Source organism: Danio rerio, chromosome 8, assembly GCF_052040795.2.
Source record: "Danio rerio strain M-AB ecotype USA chromosome 8, GRCz13ab, whole genome shotgun sequence".
Classification (NCBI taxonomy): domain Eukaryota; kingdom Metazoa; phylum Chordata; class Actinopteri; order Cypriniformes; family Danionidae; genus Danio; species Danio rerio.
In genome coordinates, this window is record NC_141028.1 from 26,690,001 (window position 1) to 26,711,388 (window position 21,388).

The following is a 21,388-nucleotide window of genomic DNA, read 5'->3' on the forward strand; positions in this document are numbered from 1 at the left end:
TACAGACGCTGACGCCGGTCTGCACCTGCGTGCTGTCATTACGCGGTTGTTGATGTGAGGTTCAAAATGCAAAGATGGGAAAATGTAAATTTAACGACGTAGCAAAGAGGCAATGTGTAAATTCTGCAAAAAGAACTTTTCGTTAGGGACCATGGGGCTCAAAGTCGTCGAGTATCACATGAAAGGAGGAAAGCAGCAGCTGGACGTTGCAGCAGCTAGTCATAGCGGGTCCAGGTTAATCCCTGCATTGTTTGCAGCTCGACCTAACAATGTTACTAGTTCAGACTAAAGCTGAAGATCTTTGTTGGGTTCGAACTTTTCTATCATTTTAGACGGGGTTGTGCCAGGCTTGGGCTTGCTCAGTAAATGAACAGTCATGTGATGCATTTCGATTAGCGCGAGGAAGTAATCAAATTGTTTGTTACAACATTGAAATCCATCCCTGCAAAGGTGAATCAAATGATGACAGAGATGTCAAAAAGAGCTAATTATGTCAGCGGTCAGGCCAGCCAACAGTTTTATTCGAACAGTCATTCTAGCCGCTAAGGTATTTTGGCGGTCGCTCATACACTGCGTATTACGGTAGAGCACTAAGAAACTGTGTCCAGCGAGCTGACAGGACATGACGAGGACACTCGCGGCATTGAAACTGCTGTCATGGAGAATGAAATGAATGTTCTTGACTGGTGGAAGATGAACTAACAATCCTACCCAAAACATGCTAAATTAGCTGGATCAGTAGTGTGTCCCGGCCAGTAGCAGCAGCAGAGAAAAGGTGTTCAGTGCTGCTCAGTGAGCGCAGGACTGCACTAAAGCCATTTACAGTGGATTCAATAATGTTCCCCCACAAAACACATAACCTAATCTTGATGAGTAAAGAATTTCAAATTATAACTAAATATTAATAAAATCATAATGTATGCAGAGTATACAGGCTAATGCTGGCATTATTCTTTTATTATTCAGCTTCACCATCGCCTTATTGTGAAGAGAAGTGGCAAAACAAATCCCACTGAGCCTTTATCTTAATTTCGTTATTGCCAAATATCCGTCATCATTTATCATTTATTTTAATTCATTTGCTAAGAAAGACTTCTTTTTATTGGTGTGTTGGGCAATTTAAACGTTAAGTGTATGTACCCAGGCCTGTTTAGAGTGTTGAGATGTTAAGATGTTACAGAGGGCTTATTTTATTTTTTTTTGTTCCAACTTGGCCTGTAGCCTATGTTATGGATAAGTAATGTTAACGCATATAAACAACTCATTCATGAAAAAAGACAAAAGATCTGTGCATGTGCACATTTGGATAATGTCGGGCTATAAACGGGTTCAGGCTTTTAAAAAGCTGTCAATCAAAATGTACCTGTCGGGTTCGGGCTCTATTGGGCCTGCCTTTCATAGCCTGATTACAGCTCTAGTTCAGACGCCCCCTCACAGTCAGCTATAACAGTCTCATTCCACCACCAGACACCCAAAAGGCAGGTACTGCGGGTTATCCATACTGTGACGAGGCACAATTTATTTTAATCTAACGAAAACATTAAAATGAGTAGCCTATTCCAAAGAAATTATATAATTTTTGGGTCTGAAATTATATTATATAATAATAATAATAATAATAATAAAAATATATATTATATTTGTTGAGGTCTTAAAAAGGTCTTAAAAAGCATTAAATTTTACTTTTAAAATGGTGCAAGAACCCTGCAACTGCTCATTAATGTTCAATTTCAGTTCAGACAATCACATGGCAGCAACTCAGTGTTTTTAGGCATGTAGACATGGTCAAGACGATATGCTGCAGTTCAAACCGAGCATCATAATGGGGAAGAAAGGTGATTAAAGTGACTTTGAATGTGGCATGGTTGTTGGTGCCAGGCTGGTGTGAATATTTCAGAAACTGCTGATCTACTGGGTTTTTATTTCACAACCATCTCTAAGTTAATAAAGAATGGTCAGGAAAAGAGAAAATATCAAGTGAGCGGCAGGTCTTTGGGTGCAAATGCCTTGTTGATGCCAGAGGTCAGAGAAGAATGGCCAGACTAGTTCCAGCTAATAGAACGGCAACAGTAACCACTTGTTACAACCGAGGTATGGGATGAGCTACAGCAACAGCAGAAGACCACACCGGGTGCCACTCCTGTCAGCTAAAAACAGAAAACTGAGGCTACAATTCATACAGGCTTATCAAAATTGGACAATACAAGACTGGAAAAACATTGCCTCGTCTGATAAGTCTCAATTTCAGCTGCAACATTCGAATGGTAGGGTCAAAATTTGCCGTCAACAACATGAAAACATGGATCCATCCAGCCTTGTATCACTGGTTCAGGCTGCTCTGTACTGCCTGCACACACTGACCCTCTGCAATTTGCATACAGGAATAACCGCTCAACTGATGATGCAATTGCTTTCACCTTGCACACTGCTCTGTCTCACCTAGAAAACAGAGAACACACCCCCATCACCATCATATGGGATGCCAGTGGAGAGAGTCAGCACTTTCAAGTTTCTTGGAGTACACATCGCTGAGGATTTGACATGGACTGCTCACACAGACGCAGTGCTGAGGAAGGCACAACAACGCCTCTTCTTCTTCAGGCGTCTCAGGAGTTTTGGAATGAGTCCCCACATCCTCCGCTCATTGTACACATGCACTGTGGAGAGCATCCTGTCTGGCTGTATCACCACCTGGTACAAAAATAGCACCAGCAGCAATCGCAAAAGCCTACATAGGATTGTGCGAACTGCTGGAGGCGTAGCAGGAGGTGAGCTTCCCTCCCTCCAGGACATCTACACCAGGCGGTGTATGAGGAAAGCCAAGAGAGTTATCAGTGACTCCAGCCACCCAAGCCATAGACCTTTCTCTCTGCAACCCTCAGGCAGACGGTTCTGCAGCATCCGGTCACGCACCAGCCGACTGAAGGAAAGCTTCTTTCCTCAGACTATCAGGCTGATGAACACCTAACACACCCAACAGACTCTTCCATACCCCTCACGGAACACCATCAATATGTAGCATGCACTGCACTTTAATCAATCCACACTTGAAACAATACTGCCTACAACTATGTGGATGCCTATTCATTGTACATATCGCTGTCAATTTCACATTGTCGCTGTATTTGCACTGTCTGTATTTTGTACTGTCTGGAGCCAGCACCTAAGCTTTTCACTCATCATAGCACACGTGCTGCTGATGATGTGACAATAAAAGTGATTTGATTTGATTTGGTGGTGGTGTAATGCTGTGGGAGATATTTTCGTGGCTTACTTTGGGTTCATTAGTATCAATTGAGCATTGTGTCAACACCACAGTCTACCTGAGTATTGTTGCTGACCATGTCCTTCCCTTTATGAACACAGTGTACTTATTTTCTGATGGCTACTTCCAGCAGGATAAAGCACCATGTCATAAAGCGCGAATCATCTCAGACTGGTTTCTTGAACATGACAATGAGTTCACTGTACTTAAATGGCCTCCACAGTCACCAGCTTTCAATCCAATAGAGCACCTTTGGGATGTTGTGGAACAGGAGATTTACATCATGGATTGGCAGCCAATAAATCTGCCGCAACTGCGTGATGCTGTCATATCAATATGAACCCAAATCTCTAAGGAATATTTCCAGTCCCTTGTTGAATCTATGCCATAAAGTATTAGGGCAGTTCTAAATGCATTCTGAGTCCAACCTGGTACTAATAAGGTTTACCTATTAAAGTGGCCGGTGAGCACTTAAAGGAAAAAACAGTTCTGCCAAAAAAAAAAACATTCCTCATTATTTACTCAAGTAGCTCATTTATTTTAGTTTCTTTCTTTTGTTAAACCACAAATATTATATTTTGAAGACAACTGGAAACCTGTAACCATTGACTTCTACAGTATTGTTTTTCCTACTATGGAGGTCAGTGGTTACAGGTTTCCAGCTTTCTTCAAAATATCTTTTTTTTATGTTCAACAGAAGAAAGAAAACCGTAAAGTTTTGGAATCGCTCGAATGTGCGTAAATTTTCATTTTGTAGTGAACTATCTCTATAAGAAGCTTTCAAAGCTGATTTTCAGATTTCAGAAAATAATACCCTCTCTGAATGTAGCTATTAAAGAGACAGGATCCTTAAATTATTTGTTTCAGACACTCTGAGAAATGATTCAGAATCTGTTGCAAATGGGTGTAAATCATTTGACTTCCAAAACAAAATGAAGGAACTTTAATATAACAATGTGTTTAAAAAAGCGCACAGACTGACTAAACGTAAGTGTAGGGGAAGTAGCTTTGTATTAAAGTCTCTGCCTGTGTATAATAAATATAAATGTGTATATATATATATATTTTATCCTAGACTCACATGGCCTTGCATGCATGTTTGAGGCCTCATAAATGCACCAGCTGCAGTTTTGCCTCTAAAAACATGAAAGACCTGCGACACCACATGATGACACACACCAACGAGAAGCCTTACTCCTGCCAGGTGTGCGGCCAAAGGTGAGCAACTGAGAAAGAGTCGTTCAAATAAATTAGCAAATCTTAGAATTTGTGCTCTTTACACTATTATTACAAATAGATCCATAAATGCTTTCCCAGCTTGAAAAAATTGGCAGTTTACACACTCACAGGCCATCTAAGATGCGGAGGATTTTTTTAAATTAGATTTTTAGCTGAAACCGTAATAAATTGCCAGTGTAAACAACACAGAAACACCTTGGCCCTCATATTGAAACTCTCATAAATTGTTTTTAGGTTCAACCGTAACGGCCATCTGAAGTTCCACATGGAGAGGCTTCACACTCATGAGCCGTCTCTCCGTAAAGCTCACTCCGTCCCCTCACAGCAGACCATCATCATCAACAGCGATGAAGAAGCTTTAGCCACACTGCAGAGTAAGTGCCGGAATGAATATAATAGAGTGGAGGAACTATGATGTCAATTTGTTGCAAAAATCCTGAAGCGAGTTCCGGTTCCCTTGTCCCAAAGTCAATGGGTTTTTTAAAATGTGATTTTGGTTAAATCACTTAAATAAGGTTTGTGGCTACCACAAACTCAAGATACTACACTTTATTTTACAACACAAAACACATCAGATACATCCCACTTTTTTTTTTTTTTTTTAATCAGACATTGGGCCCTATCATACACCCGGCGCAATGTGGCGCAAGGCGCAGCACAATACTCTTTTGCTACTTTTAGCTCGGCGCAAGGGTCATTTTGAGGTTTTGCGCCACGCTGTTTAAATAGCAAATGCATCTGCGCTCAAATGTGTGTCCATGGGCGTTCTGGTCTAAAAAAGCAGGCGTGTTTTGGCGCGTTGCTATTTTGAGAAACTGTAAATAGTCTGATCTTTAGACCAGAACAAAGTCGGTCTATTGTCTGGCGCAAAGTGCGCCTGGCTTACACACTACACACAAGATGCAGAGCAATACGCAAACATCTTTACATATGAAAAATATATAATATCTTAAGGATGGATATATATATATATATATATATATATATATATATATATATATATATATATATATAATAAGGATATATACAGGATATAAATGATTAAAATATTACAAAACATATTAATTTCTAGCCTACATGAAGATTTAAAAAACCACTGCCTTACTTTCTTCTTCTCGGGAGGCTTTTTCAGTTCATTCAATTTGCTTTTGTATAATGTTATTATTATTAGCAGTATTATTAATTATATCCATATTTATATTTGTTTTATTAAAAACAAGCTTAGATTTGTCCACCTGTCAAATTTTAGACCATATGGGGCATGGCAGGTGTATTTGGAAATAACTCAGTATTTTGACCACACTTGGTTATTATTGTTCATTTATTTGTTTGCTAGAAATTAGAACTGAATTTAGAAATAGTTTTTAAACAAATCTTTGCGCTTAACAAATGAAATTAATTATTTACAGGCTAATTGAGTCTGTGCGTAAAGGTTTTCCTATCCACAAGAGCAAAAGCGAAAGTGAACTTGCAGCTGGCTCTTAAAGGTAATTGGAGATGAGGCTTTAATTGGTTTATTTTCAAAACACAGCTATAACTCATTAAGAAAATAAGCTCAACCCTTTTAGACCATGCGCCATGGCGCAAAGCGGATTTTCCCGTCCTTAAATTAGCAAAAATGCGTTCTGACACGCCCTGAAAGCTTTTGAGCCCTGCGTTTTGTGCTCTGCGCATGGACCGTCAAAATAGAGCCCATTATACGTCATAGGAGAGGCAGTGGCGCAGTAGGTAGTGCTTTCGCTCACAGCAAGAAGATCGCTGGGTCGCTGGTTTGAACCTCGGCTCAGTTGGCGTTTGCATGTTCTCCCTGCCTTCGCGTGGGTTTTCTCCGGGTGCTCCGGTTTCCCCCACAGTCCAAAGACATGCAGTACAGGTGAACTGGGTAAGCTAAAATTGTCCGTAGTGTGTGAATGTGTGTGTGGATGTTTCCCAAAGATGGGTTGTGGCTGGAAGGGCATCCGCTGCGTAAAAACTTGCTGGATAAGTTGGCGGTTCGTTCCGCTGTGGCGACCCCAGATTCATAAAGGGACTAAGCCGACAAGAAAATGAAATTAAACATTATACATCTTCAAGCTGAACTACTCTGGAATGCGGCCCGCTTTAAATTTACAGCTTGTGTTGGACATTTGGATTTGTCTGTTATTTGGTGAAAGTGTTTTCATAAATCATATTTTATATAGGTTGTAGTTTTTTTCTTATTGGGCCTTCATATTGAGTGAAGATAATGACCATTATGACAAATTCATTTGTTTTATCAGGGTTAGGGTATCATTTATTTAAATAAAGCTATTTAATGAAGATTCTGCTTACCATAGGACACCCGGTCTCTTTCCTGCTCTCAGTAATGCAAAGTTGTGAATAAATTTGTAAAATATATATAAATATTTACTGACATTTTAACATGATCATTTTACATTAACGTACATCTAATGATTTTTTTGTCTTTTTTTCTTCATCTGAACAAATTTTTAACTATAAATGCAATATTTATACTCCTCCTTAAACTCTTTTACACTCACCTTAAAACGTATATCATATGTGACTGTATGGGCTGCTTTTCTCAGTACTTCATAAAAAAACAAAAGAATATTAATGTTCTCTATCCATGATGGCATTTGCAGGGATTTGATAGACTTGTCCCTTATTTCTGTTGTCCATGAAAAAGAATATGGGATTTTTAATTGACAGTCATAGCTAGGTTTTCACTAAGGTTAACGGGCTATGTGCACCCAGGCAATACACTTATTTAAACATGTGTTATGATAAGAATATATAGGCACATTTCTAAAACAGTACAGTAAATGTTTGAAAATTTATACAACAACTGTAAAGCAAAACAAATGTATTTTTCATTGGGAAACTATCCAAAAGGCATGTACTGTAGGTCTGTATAAATGTCGTGTGAAGATTATCCGGTTGGACAAAATGTGTAAGTGTAATGAACTGTGTTTGAACACAGAGCTAATTATTTGCAATCTTCGAGAAGTCTATGGGAAAATCTTTTGGGGATTTTATTGAAAAGAAACAGTTTTATGCTAGCAGCTGAATGGCCTACAAGGTGACGTCATAGTTCCTCTACTCTGTAGTCACACAGCCCTGGTCTGTTTATTAGACACATCTTGTTACTTTGTTGCATTAAATTACTACTTCTGTGATTTATAGATTTGCAGGCGGGTCAAACGGTCATCAGCCCAGAGAGATTATAGCAAGCGTTGGGTCAGAAACACATCATTGTGGCTCAGGATTAAAGTCTTTCTGACTTTCTCATTTACAGCCTGTATTTAATGTTGGGTGGTTATGGAAAATCACAAAGAAGAGTATTACATTTGATATTGTATCCAATACAAGGTGGTTTAGATTTTATAAAGTGATAAATGTAATATAAATTCAGGTTTTAAAGGCATGTTTTAAAGGCAGAAACACATCATTGTGGCTCAGGATTAAAGTCTTTCTGACTTTCTCATTTACAGCCTGTATTTAATGTTGGGTGGTTATGGAAAATCACAAAGAAGAGTATTACATTTGATATTGTATCCAATACAAGGTGGTTTAGATTTTATAAAGTGATAAATGTAATATAAATTCAGGTTTTAAAGGCATGTTTTTGATAAAACGCTTCTTTTCTTAGGAGGAGGCGGCATATATTCAGCAGATCACAACAGTAGATGGACAGACCGTACAGCACTTAATGACCAGAGACAACCAGGTCACTGAGGTATGACTCATTTATTAAAGCTGTTTTCAGACAAGCAGTAAACACACACTCTAAAGTTTGGTTTTGAACAGATTTTTAATTTGAACTACATTTTCTAAAATATATTAAATAATAAGTGATTTTTTATCCTGCCCTAGTTTTAAGGTTTTAAACCTTTTTTTTTTAAATACTTTTGCAGACAAATGAGCAAAATTTAGTGGTTTGAAGGATAGTGGAAAGTATAAAGATTTCAAATAACAATTAATTAGTATTTTAATGCTATACTATGATCTTTAAATATAGTTATGAACATGTTATCAAATGATTCTTGTTTAAAATATGTCTGACAAAATTCTAAAGTCTAATATCTATTGTTACACTGAATTATATTTTAGTTTATGTCTTCTCATAATCATTGTAAAAAGTCAAGATTCAGTGAGTATCTCCTTAAAATACGGAAAATAATATAAAAAAACAAGTTTATTTTTCTTTTTCACTGTCATATTTTGTTTTAATGAAAAACTGCCTTAATGTTGACATTTTTTGTGAAAACAAGACTATATTTCTTTCTTGTTGTTATGATTTTATGATGTTAAAAAGGAATGCTGTAACATTATGTGAGATAAATGTAATGTGTGTGACAGATTAAGGATGAGGCAGGAATTGATTCAGAATTTAAGCATTTTTTACTCAATGGTTTAAGCAAAAGATGTAACAATAATAATAGACAAAGAAATAAACATTTACAATATTGTCTTTAAACGAAAAAAACAATGAGTGTGAGCCAAATCAGAGAAATTAACAAAACAAAACAATCCTGAAATCTAATGTCTAAACTAGGCGACAAAAATAAATATCGATATCTTCATTCACGACACCCGATCTTAACTAATTAAACTACAAAACTCAAAACTACACAGGGGGCGAAACTCAAACTAATCCTAAAGAAAATCAATCTAAACTAAAACAAACCTTACAAGAAGGTCATAAGGTTCAGTTTAGAATCACACAACAACCATCAAAGCCTTTACTCAAACCCAGCAAAGTTTAACAAGTAAACTCTAATTACCACAGTGAATAATAAATAATAATAAAGATAATAAATCACCTAATAGCCTAAGCATGACAAAACTGCAAAAGTGTGGCGCACAAAGGTATGCTGAGGCAGAGCGCACACCAAACACTGATCTGTAGCAGCTTTAAATCCCCGTGGCTCATCCGGGGATTGGTGGATCTGGCACCGTCAATACAATGATGGACAGTTACCTGACTCAATAAGAAACCTAAGAGTGGAGTGAAAGGCTGAGAGAGAAGGGTGAGGAAAATAAATACACAAAACTAACCTCCAAAACAATATATAGTATAACAAATCTTACTCCCAACCACTTTACTTTGTTTTTTTTCCCTAAACTCAAAGAAGAGACCAATATATATTTTCTGATCCTGTAAGAAAGAAACTGAGGTTTTGCAATGTACGTTTTGATTAGGGATGAAATATACTGGACACATTTGAATATCTGAAAAAACTAAAGTAAATCACACTTCTAGTTTTGATTCTTGAAAATAACACCAGTAAGCGTCTTCAGCTTCATATTTCCTTGTTTTAAATGCCAAAATTAAATTTACTGCCTCTTCCACTCTCTTTTCTCAGGTCCAGTATATCATCTCTCAGGATGGAGTTCAGCATTTGCACCTATGAGAATATGTGCTGGTATCTGATGGTAACCGCATTCAGGTTAGTCTTTGTGCTTTACATCATTCACAACCCAAGAGTCCAGAACTTCTCATGGTTTTTAATGAACAGTTCACTGATGGCTCATCTGATCTGTAACTGCAACCCAAGAAGGACTTTCAACTTCTTGTATGGTCTGTTGGATGTTATGTTTCATCATTATGAAACTTGAATTGCAGATGGGGGACGGGCAAATCACTCACATTCAGTATGAACATGATGGGACGTTTCTACAGGAACAACAGGTTGAGTTCAGAGCCAATACTGGCACACTTGTTTACTTTGTTCATGTTGTAATTACTGTAATTCAACTGTGACATGATTTCTCATGGATACTTGAACTGTTTGTGTTTACTTAGCATTAACAGTAAAATCAATGCATGATGTATGTCTTAACTAAATCAGAAACTTTATTGTTTTGTTTTTTTTTTTCTGGAGGTTTTTTGGTAGTTCTGGTAGTTTCTTAGTTTTTAAGAACAAGTTGTTGAAAATGATCCAGATTTAAATTAATATTGTCTTTGTAGATTACGTGGCATGTAAGTGTAGATTACAGATTACTTAACAATACAACAAAACTATAAACATCATATGTTTGCAGGCACATAGTGTATTTTATAAAGAGAAATTGCCAACTACTGGCCTGACGTGAATAGTACAGCATTTTTCAGCCTTTTTCACAGACTCATCTGAATGGAGACGACAGTTTTGACAAAGCTATCCTGTATTCATTACATTTTTAAAGACAAAAAGGAAAACAAATTTTGCTTGTAGTACATAATTTTTGTTTAAATGTTCCCTGATGTCAGTGTAAATCTCCTCTGTGTTGTGTGTCAGATTGCTCTGTCTCAGGATAGACACCATCGTCACCACCAGACAGCAGGTTGTGGCCCCTGAAGACCTGGAAGCAGTCGCTCATTCAGTGGTCACTGGTATGACCTTTCACCTTTTACCTTCAATTAAAATGCAAAAAACAGAACTATTTTCTACAAGCTTTCATGGCTGCATGAGACTGTAAATAAATGACTTTGTGATATTTAGTTTTTCTGCGATGTTTATATATTGTCATATGAATACCATTTAACCAGATAACTTAAATAGCTTTATTTAGAAAGAATTGTTCATTTTATCATGATTGGGATGTTTTGTTCATGAAGTGGAGTGTATCCACATCAAATATATTAAACAATTTAAAAGCATAGAAAAATACAAAAGCGCAAATATAAAAAATACAATTAAACGGCGCTTTATGGTTTTCTGGGGAGTCTAACAGAATTCGGCACCCAAAAAGTGACTTTTCAGCTTGTTCAAACGACTTTAAAATGAGTTAAAACAGCACCATTTTTGGGGACAACTTAATTATTTTATGTTTAATTCACTTAATTTTATAAGAACGATTACGTTAACTTGTTTTCTATTGGGACAACATGAAGGAATTGTGAGGAAACCAGCATTTTTTACAGTAAGGTACAGAAATTGATCAAACGTAAAATAACATCATACAAATGATTAAACACAAATGCTTCAAATCGATTAAAATCATAAAATATTTCACTCTTATTATGGTTAAATTTTGCTCTGTGTATGTGTGTGTGTAGCTGTTGCAGATGCAGCAATGACCCGGTTTACACTGAAGCCACACCTGAACAACTGCAAGAGCAGGGCATCCAGTATGATGTCATCACTTTTATTGAGGAGTAGAAACACGACACACACAATATTTATTAACAACATCAACACACACACACACACACACACACACACACACACACACACACACAGACACACAGACAGACAGAAGAATATTTGAAGCTTATCTCAGCTCCAAATGAGCATCACAAACTGCGCTGATCATAAGTAACACAAACTTCTTCCACAATCATCAGTCATTTATAAGGTGAATGTACAGTTAGATCCTCTCAAAATATGATTTATGCCTTTGTAAATATTTAAAGAAATGTATCTTTGTGTGCCTATAATGTTTAGTCTTGTAAAGGAAAAAGAAATATGTATAGAGAATCCTGTATTTAAGAAGAATAATGGACATGTCTCTGTGGATGCTGCTTTAATGACAGTCTGTATATACCTGTAGGCTGGAGGATTGACGTCATATTGCTATGAAACAGTTCCTAGCTGTAGCTAAAATGCTTATAAAGAAGGTTTTGGTCATTTGCTGTTTCATCTTTAGCTTCTTCAGTTTTACAGATGTCTTTCTTTAAACATGGCTACAAACAGGAACTTTAAATGCAAGCCAAAGAAATCAAAGCCTCTTTATCTGAATCTAACACTGATTTTCTTGCATTAGTTGTGCTATAATATTGTACAATTCTGGTTTTACAAATCTGTTGTCTGCTGCATTTGATTTAATAATATTTATACTTGTGTACATATTGATTTTTGTTCCTATTCAGTGCCTTATGCATGTATTTTAAGTTGCGTCTGAAATTTCAGATCAGTTATTCAGATCTTTTGTTTGTTTTGTACATTCACTACCAAGAATCCATCAAACTTTCTATTTTTAAAAATGATGTTCAATTTTAAAGCTACTAAGACAAAGACATCTGAACTTCACTATTCAGCTAGGGTCATCTACAATTATACCTTTAATTCAGTCAGAAGTCTTGATGCTCAGCTGTCCTTCAGTGCTCACATAACCTGCATGATTGTGCAAGCTTTGTTTTCTTTACACAAAATTAGAAGGATCAGACACTTTGTAACAGAGCAGGCTGCGTAACTTCTTGTCCAAGCACTTGTGATTTGTATATTAGGCTACTGCAATGTTCTCCAGGCTGAACTTCCATCATCCGCAGTGAAACCTCTTCAGATGATCTAAAATGCTGCAGCTCGTCTGGTCTGAGCTTTATTTATCCCAATAGAGTCCTCTACACACATCAATATCACAGGAGGATTGAGCTGGTTTTCTTTCTTCTTATTCCACTGACGCATGGTGAGTTTGAGTGTTTTTTCAGTTGTTTTTTGGATAATCATAATTTAAATCCTGCCATTACATTGAAGCAACTTCTTGGATTGTGTGTGTTTATGTTTTGTTATGTAATACCAGGGCTGTATTCTATTTCAGCTGCATTTAATTAATTATTCATACATTTAGTTCATAATAATACGACACAAACAGTGATAATTTAATCAGCAATAGAATATGGGGTCTATTTTCTCAGTCTTTAGATGATTTTTTAATGCTCAGTAATAGTTTTTCCAGCTTGAATCCAACTGAAAGATTCAAATGTTTTGTTCTTCAGGGAGAATTACTTTAACATTGCTTTTATCCTTTTATAATCATCTTTGGTGGTTTTGAAGTATTTTGCTGTGCTGTAATCAGTGGAATGATGACACGGTGGCTCAGTGGGTAGCACTTTCACCTCACAGCAGGTTAAATAAGGTCACTGGTTCAAGCCCCCGGCTGGGTCAGTTGGCGTTTCTGTGTGGAGTTTGCATGTTCTCCCCGTGTTCATGTGGGTTTCCTCTGGGTGCTCCGGTTTCCCCCACAGTCAAAAGCAGTAGTGTCAGTAGTGAATGTGTGTGAATGCAAGAGTGCATGGGTGTTTCCCAGTGCTGGGTTGCAGCTAGAAGAGCATCCGCTGTGTAAAACATACTGTATGCTGTATAAGTTGGCAGTTCATTCTGCTGTGGCGACCCCTGATTAATAAAGAGACCAAGTAGAAAAGAAAACGAGTGAATGAAAAAAATCTGAGGATATTGTGTTTAATAATGAGTTTGTGACTAAAAATAATAAATAGAAATCTTAAATGTTTGTTTTTCTCTAACAGCCTAAAGAGACGTCAGTGGAGTAAAATCAGCTCCTCTTTTACCAAAATCCACCATCAAACCTGCAGTCCGGAGCTCTTCTCCATCTACAGCCTGTGTTTCAGAGGAACCAGATGATCAATCCAGGTAAATCAAATCACAAATATGACCACACTTCATCCATTTTACAACTCCAAATCATAATAGAGATTAATCTGTCTGTGAAAACCAAACATGAAGCAGTGATGGTTGAGCACAACTTACTAGCTGCTGTTTTAAATGCTCTGATGTTTAGAATTTGAATTGATAATCTCTAAATTTTTGATCAATCTGACAAACATCTTAAACAAAGATTAGATTTACTTGTACCTCAGTTTGGTAGAAGGTTGAATGAAGTTCACCACCAGCCTTACAGAAAATGTGGACTATTAGAGATGAAACTGAAGCTGATTTTCTTTCTTCTAGAGCATTATTAAAGAATGGGGTAATACTTTATATTGATGGTCCATTTGAGTATTAGTAGACTGTCTGCTTAAAATCTGTTGATAATATAATCAGCTTGATATGCTCCTTCAACAGACATTTAACTGACAACAAGAAACTTTGCTAGTACATGTCAACTTACACTAACCCTAACCCAAACCTAACAGTCTACTTATAATCTAATGACAAAACTCAAATGAACCATCAACTCCTCCTTCTTCTTCTTCTTCTTCTTCTTCTTCTTCCTATAGAAACTGTTGCTTTTAACATAGTTGGAGATGTTGTAAGCAGGGGCGTAGCAACCGTGGGGGACGGGGCATATGTCCCCCTCACTTTTAGCAACAGACCATTTAGAAACAGGTGATTAAGAATGCAAACTTTTGGATTTCATACAGTTGTCACTCCCGTTTCCCAAAACACATTACTATAAATAGACTGTTCAACCCTTTACATTATTACTTTATTGCAACATCTTTCTATAAAACTCGTTGCTTTTAGCATAGTTGGAGATGTTGTAAGAAAGTGATAACATAAAGGGTTGAACAGTCTATTTGTTTATCAAACGCTGGACATTTGTGTAGTAAACATGTTTTTGGAGGCGTATAAAATAATGTGGATGATTCAGACTTCTGAACACGATAAACCTCAGTGTGTCTGCGCAAACTACACTATCAGAATTGACTTTAAAGAAATACCATTGAATATTTAGTTTGAGAAGCACAATTGTCATGAGGGCGATGAATACTCAATGACCTTAATAAAACTGGGTGCTCTTATTGTGAAAATGCAGATGTTTTGTATTGAATGTCACAATCTCATGTTACGATGTTTCTCTTTTAAAACATTTCTAAAAACAGCTCTGATTTCACAGTAAAACATTGGAATTTTATATTTATGATTTGCTGATGTCGCAGTAACTGATATGTTTAGGTTTTGGGTCAGGTAAAGGGCAGCGCTGGACTGTATTCTTTAAAAGTGTAGTTCTAAAAGTGCGCCTTAATGACGCCAGTGGCAACTGCAGTGTGTTTTATAAAGGACTGGATGCTGTTCAAACCTCATGCCAGATTTTTGTCACTGGGACTAGATCACAATATAAGCCACATCACAAGTGAGTTCAAAAATATATATTTTTATTAGAGACATACACAAAAACAACTGTAACAATAAAGAAGTTAATAATACAATAACAAGACACTATATATTAACAGCAAAGGTGTCAACTGGCTACTCCAGCATGAACCAGTCGTGGTAAGGCATCTGTCCTAGAAGAATTCTGTGCTCTGGAATCTGCTGCAGACAAGCCCACATCAGATCACAGCATTCTGTGAAAAACAAAAGGAGAGGTGAGATTATTATTATTATTATTAATAATAAACTGATTTTCAACTTGTTCTTTGATGAACATCTCACCTTGAGAGAGGGTAAATTTGGACCAGTCATGCTCCAGGTAGTACAGGTCATACGTCGTTGGGAAATCTCCATGCAGCAATGTGAAGAGAAGAACCCCAAGAGAATAGACAGTTGCTGGTTTGGCATGGTAACATCCTCTTTTGTAAAACTCTGGCGGCATGTACGCTTCTGTGCCTGGAGGAGAGACATTTAGTTAAATCTCTGTGTCAGCATCATGTTGATATATATACCAGATGGGTTTCAGGTGTGCTAATTACTGAGCTTTTAAACCGTATATTAATAATGCTTATGTACATTCATAACTAGTGTTGTCAAAAGTATCGATACTGACACTCATCACAGTCATATTTGCTAAGCATGTGAACACCAATGGCCAATCAGTGGTGTTTAACAGCGTTCAATTGGACATTTTTAAAATGTCAGTCCCAAAGTCGATACTTTTGACAACCCTATTCAAAACACCTACCAGAAAAGGTGGAGTATGCTGATTCCATCATGTAATCTCCGCAGCCGAAGTCAATCAGCTTGACCTCCAGTGTGTTTGGGTTTACAAGCAGGTTTTGCAGCTTAATGTCTCTGTGGAATACTTCCCGGTAGCAGCAAACATTGGCAGCATGAACAGCTTGGCCCATGATAGTTTGTGCCGTTTGCTCGGTGAGGACGCCTCCGTTGAGTTGCAGGAATGCCTCCAGGTCCATACTTGGCGTAGGCCGCTCTATGACCATGACATAATGGTCTTTGAAGACCTGCCAGTCAAGGAGCTGAATTATATTGGCACACCTGGAGCCACTGCTGGCCATACTTGCCAAGGTGATCTCTAGAGGTGGCTGGTCATGAGACTGAAAACAAAATAATGATGTTGGTTTTCAAACAAGGATTTTTAACCACAGCCTGTTGTCTAATATTAAATATAAGACATTTTGAGTTGAACACAGTGACTGAGAAGAGAAAAACAGAAAGTGTAGTGTACTTACAGAGCAGAGATCTTGCATACGTGGTGTCATCTGGGCAAATTTAACAGCCACCTGTTTAAAGAAATAAGCGAACAATTAACATGTGCATCCAGATCATTTCATTCAAATCCTGAACAGAGGTTTCATCAATTTGAATTCTCAGAAATGTCAAAACAATGAAAGCATGTTTCTGATGATGTTCTTTAAATAGTGAACTTCATCAAAGAATTTGAGTCTACAGAAATGAATACCTGCAGACCATCCTGTATGCGGATCCCCTCAAAAACAGAGCCGAAACCTCCTTCACCGAGCTGCTTTCCCAGATTGTAGCGGGAGCTGATGTCATCTGTTAAAAAAGAAGAACATTTAGCTGACTGGACATAAAATCTTATTAAATTATAAACCAAATAAAACACAGAGTTTACAACAAATAAGACTTTCTCCATAAGAAAAAAGATTATAGGAAATGAAGGAAGTGAAAACTTCTTTACTCTGTTAAACATCTTTTGGGAAATATTTAAAAATGGAAAAAAATCACAGGGGGGCGAATAATTTTGACTTCAACTGTATAATTTTAAAATGTTTGATAAGCCTAAACAAATGTTATGAATTCTAGCAATAAACTTACTATTGTCCAAACAGGTCTCATCATCTGCTGTAAGACTCAGTGCAGAATCATCAGCGGAGTCATCTTGTGAGACCTTTTGATTCAGTGAAGACTCCGAGTCTTCATCCAGTGCAGAGTCAATGTCAACCTGCACAGAGTCTCCGCTGAACGCTTCAAAGATGCCGTCTGTTGAGAACTGCTGACTCACTGGAGATTCAAAGCTGTTCACTTCAGATTTCACAGTGGAGTCCAAGTCTTCTTCTGCTGGAGCATCAGGAAAAGAAGGTTGGAGAACCTCCAGCTCCAGATTGTTCACAGCAGTGTTAAAGAATTTTGAGCTACTGATCGGCTCGTCCTGTAGGTCATGGATCTCCAGTGCAGGGAGCGGATCTAAAGAGGGGAAGGAATATCATTAATATGATTCTGTAACTCTTTTGACTAGATATTTGAAAAGTTCATTTGCAAAAACATCACTCAATGTATTTAATATTTATTTATGATCTTCATGGTTTTTCTGTATTGAAGTGATAATTAGCAATAAAAAAGTATGTGTAAACTACATATCTAAAGGCATAAATACAATTAATTATGAATTTCTTCTGTAAAACACAAAAATAGGCCTATTCTCAAGAATATTCCTGAAATTAGCAGCCATTAACCTTCACTGTAGGAACTCAAAATACTGGAAGTCAATGGCTGATTTCAGTATTTGTGTTCAACACAAGAAAGAATCTCCAACAGGTTTGAGGAATAAATTATGACAGAATTTTCACGTTTATGTGAACTGTCCCCTTAAGAAACAACATAAAATTCTCAAATATTTCCAGTTAATTTTATTTCTTATCTTCAAACAGCTACTCTGATATGTTTGGTGTATTTAACAGTATGTTTTAGTTATTAAAATTAATTAACCTATTTTACCATCAACAGTAGCTCTTCTGGGGAAACAGGCTTGGAAGAGGGAAGACTTTTTCTGTCTCCCTGCCTGTTTTCTTGCAACGACGGGCGGGTCATCGGTTATCGGATGACGGTGGTTTTCTGCCGTGTTGCCGGTGGATGCGAGTGGCTCACGGGGTGGTTCGTGTGCACACTTGATACCGAACGCTTTCTTTAAACGGGAAATTAACTTTGAAAAGGCCATTTTATCACCGTTTTGTGGAATCGCAGTAAGTACTGAACTACTTGTCATCCAAAGAAGCAATGAGGGTTTCTGCTTGATTCAGTCAGCTTTAATTGGCCACTGATATGTCAGAGTTACGTAGTTCATTTTAGAACGCGAAAGAACATTTTCAAAACACGCGGGGACTTTTTAAAACACAATAACTTAAACAACTAATGCAGGGCCGCGCTAGACTAACTGGCTAATTCGCCTTAAAGTGCCCACACACCTAGTGTATATTATATCTACATTACGTGATTATATATTTATTTATTTAATTATTTGTAGTTAGGCCTACTTTTTAAACATGCACAACTTTTTCTGCGTTTTGCTTATTATTACCATATAGGCATATGTATAATTCATTATTCCTCCTACCACAAGCTTTGAGCTACTCCAAAAAAATAATAATAATAATAATAAACAAAAAAAAACAAAAAAAAAAAAATATATATATATATATATATATATATATATATATATATATATATATATATATATATATATATATATATATATATATAAATAAATATGTGTGTGTATATAATGTAATGTAATTTTTAACATTATTATTATATAGTTTTTTGGAATAACTAACTTTACTAATAGTTTATAAAACAAACAATTTGTATTACTCATACTACAAGACTATTAATTTTAAATATTAGACAAAGAAAATTAGATCTCCCTTGAAAACATAACTTAATCCCACACATTGTACCCCACGCAACCGCATTTACAGTTAAATTATGTGATTGTAACAAACATAACATAACACAAACATAAAAAATAAACACCAAAGTAAAAAACGCAGAAGCAAAAGAGAAAATAAATAGAAGAAAAACTTGACAAACTCAGTTAATTTTATGTAAGCACTGAATGAATAATGATATAGTCTTAATAAACTAAAGTAAAAGTTGTGCTAAAAAGCTATTCTGTTTAGAAATGTGTAAAAAAAAAAAACTCTCCGTTAAAAAGAAATCAGGCGAATAAAATATACAAGGGGGGGGGGGGGGTAATAATTCTATATGTAAAAGCTGAAAAATCATTTATTTCATTTTCTTTTCGGCTTAGTCCCTTTATTAATTTGAGTTTGCCACAGCGGAATGAGCCGCCAACTTGTCCAGCACATGTTTTCTGCAGCGGATGCCCTCCTAGCTGCAACTCATCTTTGGGACACATCCATACACACTCACCCACACACATGCACTACGGACAATTTAGCCTACCCAGATCACTTGTACTGAATGTCTTTGGACTGTGGGGGAAACCAGAGCACCAACACGGGGAGAACATACAAACTCCACACAGAAATGCCAACTGACCCAGCCGAGGAGCGAACCAGCGAACTTCTTGCTGTGAGGCGACAGCAGTACCTACTATGCCACACGTTGCCAAAACTGAAAAATGTGTATTGTGTGGGTTTCCTCTGGGTGCTCCGGTTTCCCCCACAGTCCACAGACATGTGGAACAGGTGAAATGGGTAAGCTTATTGTCCGTAGTGTATGTGTGTGAATGAGTGTATGGATGTTTCTCAGAGATGTTTTGCGGCTGGATAGGGCATCTGCTGTGTAAAAACCTGCTGGATAAGTTGGCGGTTCATTCCGCTGTGAAGCCCCTAGATTATTAAAGAGACTAAGCCGAAAAGAAAATGAATGAATGAAGTAAATGTTTAATAATATTTTACTTGTATAATTGTTTTCATTAGATCAGTTTTAAGCTTTTATGTAGTTGATGTGCTCTACCCATTTCACATTTCTTGAACTATTTTCAGACACAACTTATATGACAACTGAATGCAACGCCAGAAACAACAGCTCCTCTGTCACCATAATCCACCGTCAATCCTGCAGTGTCTACTCCATCTACACCCAGTGTGTCAGAGGAACCAGCACAGAAATCCAGGTAAATAAAATCACAAATATTAACCAAGATCAGCCATTCCAGCTAATAAAATTAATCTAAAACACCATATTAATCTGTTAGAAGTGTTCGGATGTTTAAATTTGACATGTGGAGTGTCCTTACTAGCTGCTGTTGTCTCTGGACTCTGCTTGTGTTTCTCCTAATGAGAAGCTCCACAGGTTAGTGAAGCAAGTGTCCATCAATTGTGTATAAATAGGACTTAAAAATCACTAAAGTAATTCAGAATTTTCTTTGTGTCTTTTTTTATTTATTTATTTTTATTATTAGAATATGCAAAAATCATACAAATACAAGAAAACGTCAACAAATAACAAATACAAAGCAACGAAACAAAAACAAAACAAAAACAACAACAATATAGTCATGTACTGGTATGTGCGTGAGTGTGCGCGTGTGAGTGTGTGTATGCATGTAAAGGTAACTTGGTGGACAGGTCAGAGTGCATACATAAGGAACAATAACAGTCAATAAATGAAGCAAGTGTCACAGATATAGACAAAACATATAGAAAGAAACCAGTCAGAGGTAGGGAGTAACAACAATGCTTATTAATGTATGATAGTAAAAATGAGAGTAAAAAGAAAGAAAGGACAACAGTAATAACTGACAACAATAATAATAAATCACAAGTGCTACACCAACTACTACTACAAAAAGTTACTTATATTACAACTACTACTGCTTCTACTACAGCCACAACCACGACTACTACTACTACAATGTCTACTAATACTGATACTACTACAACGACTACCAATACTGATACTACTATAGCTTTTGCTACAACTAATACAACAACGTCTACTGCTACTACTACTACTACTGCTACTTCCACCACCACAATCACTTCTACTACATCTACATCAATCACATCTACTACTGATATTACTACACCAACAACGACTACTACTACTGTAACTACCACACCATTACTACTTCTGCTACTACTTACATGAACTACTACTTCAATAATCTCCGTAACAATTACTCAATAACAATTTCTTTGTGTCTTCTGACGACATTTCGGTCAGTAGTTTTTCATTCTACTTATATAAATCATAACCAAATTGCTGGATAATGTATAGTACCCTGTGCTCCTAATTCTGTGCTATTTTAATTCCACGGCAAGCGCCCCAGTAAATTAACTTCAAATTAAAAGCT

The 21,388-nt window shown here is 36.8% G+C and overlaps 3 protein-coding genes across 3 annotated transcripts in view; 2 read left to right on the plus strand and 1 right to left on the minus strand.

Annotated features, from left to right (window-relative positions):
* The window catches only part of LOC137490316 (uncharacterized), an 18,668-nt gene extending 10,620 nt beyond the window's left edge, over positions 1-8,048 (plus strand). The window contains exons 5-7 of the mRNA XM_087264768.1: positions 4,341-4,483; positions 4,739-4,878; positions 7,667-8,048. The gene's annotated coding sequence lies outside the window, so the exon portion shown is untranslated. The remainder of the gene's footprint in view (positions 1-4,340; positions 4,484-4,738; positions 4,879-7,666) is intronic.
* Positions 1-11,744, plus strand: part of LOC108190952 (zinc finger protein 335) — a 78,320-nt gene extending 66,576 nt beyond the window's left edge. Inside the window, 6 exon segments of the mRNA XM_087264034.1 lie at positions 9,850-9,933; positions 10,110-10,175; positions 10,765-10,784; positions 10,786-10,859; positions 11,526-11,546; positions 11,549-11,744. Coding sequence (XP_087120160.1) covers positions 9,850-9,933; positions 10,110-10,175; positions 10,765-10,784; positions 10,786-10,859; positions 11,526-11,546; positions 11,549-11,628 — 345 coding nt within the window. The 3' untranslated portion in view covers positions 11,629-11,744.
* Positions 11,745-15,281: 3,537 nt separating this feature from the next.
* LOC568680 (serine/threonine-protein kinase pim-1-like) lies at positions 15,282-18,693 on the minus strand. Its single transcript, XM_087264689.1, has 7 exons — positions 18,064-18,693; positions 17,164-17,532; positions 16,787-16,881; positions 16,557-16,607; positions 16,049-16,421; positions 15,583-15,756; positions 15,282-15,494 (listed from the first exon to the last, which is right to left on the minus strand). Exons 1-7 carry the CDS (start codon positions 18,329-18,331, stop codon positions 15,397-15,399), a joined length of 1,428 nt encoding a protein of 475 aa, XP_087120815.1. The 5' UTR covers positions 18,332-18,693; the 3' UTR covers positions 15,282-15,396.
* Between the last annotated feature and the right edge of the window lie 2,695 nt (positions 18,694-21,388).

Coding starts and splice junctions, on each gene's coding strand:
- LOC568680 (XM_087264689.1), bottom strand. CDS start 18,331: ATGACAAGTAGTTCAGTACTTACTGCGATTCCACAAAACGGTGATAAA. Junction 16,422..16,556: donor GTATGCAAGATCTCTGCTCT/GTAAGTACACTA, acceptor TTTTGTTTTCAG/TCTCATGACCAGCCACCTCT. Junction 15,495..15,582: donor CAAATTTACCCTCTCTCAAG/GTGAGATGTTCA, acceptor TGTTTTTCACAG/AATGCTGTGATCTGATGTGG.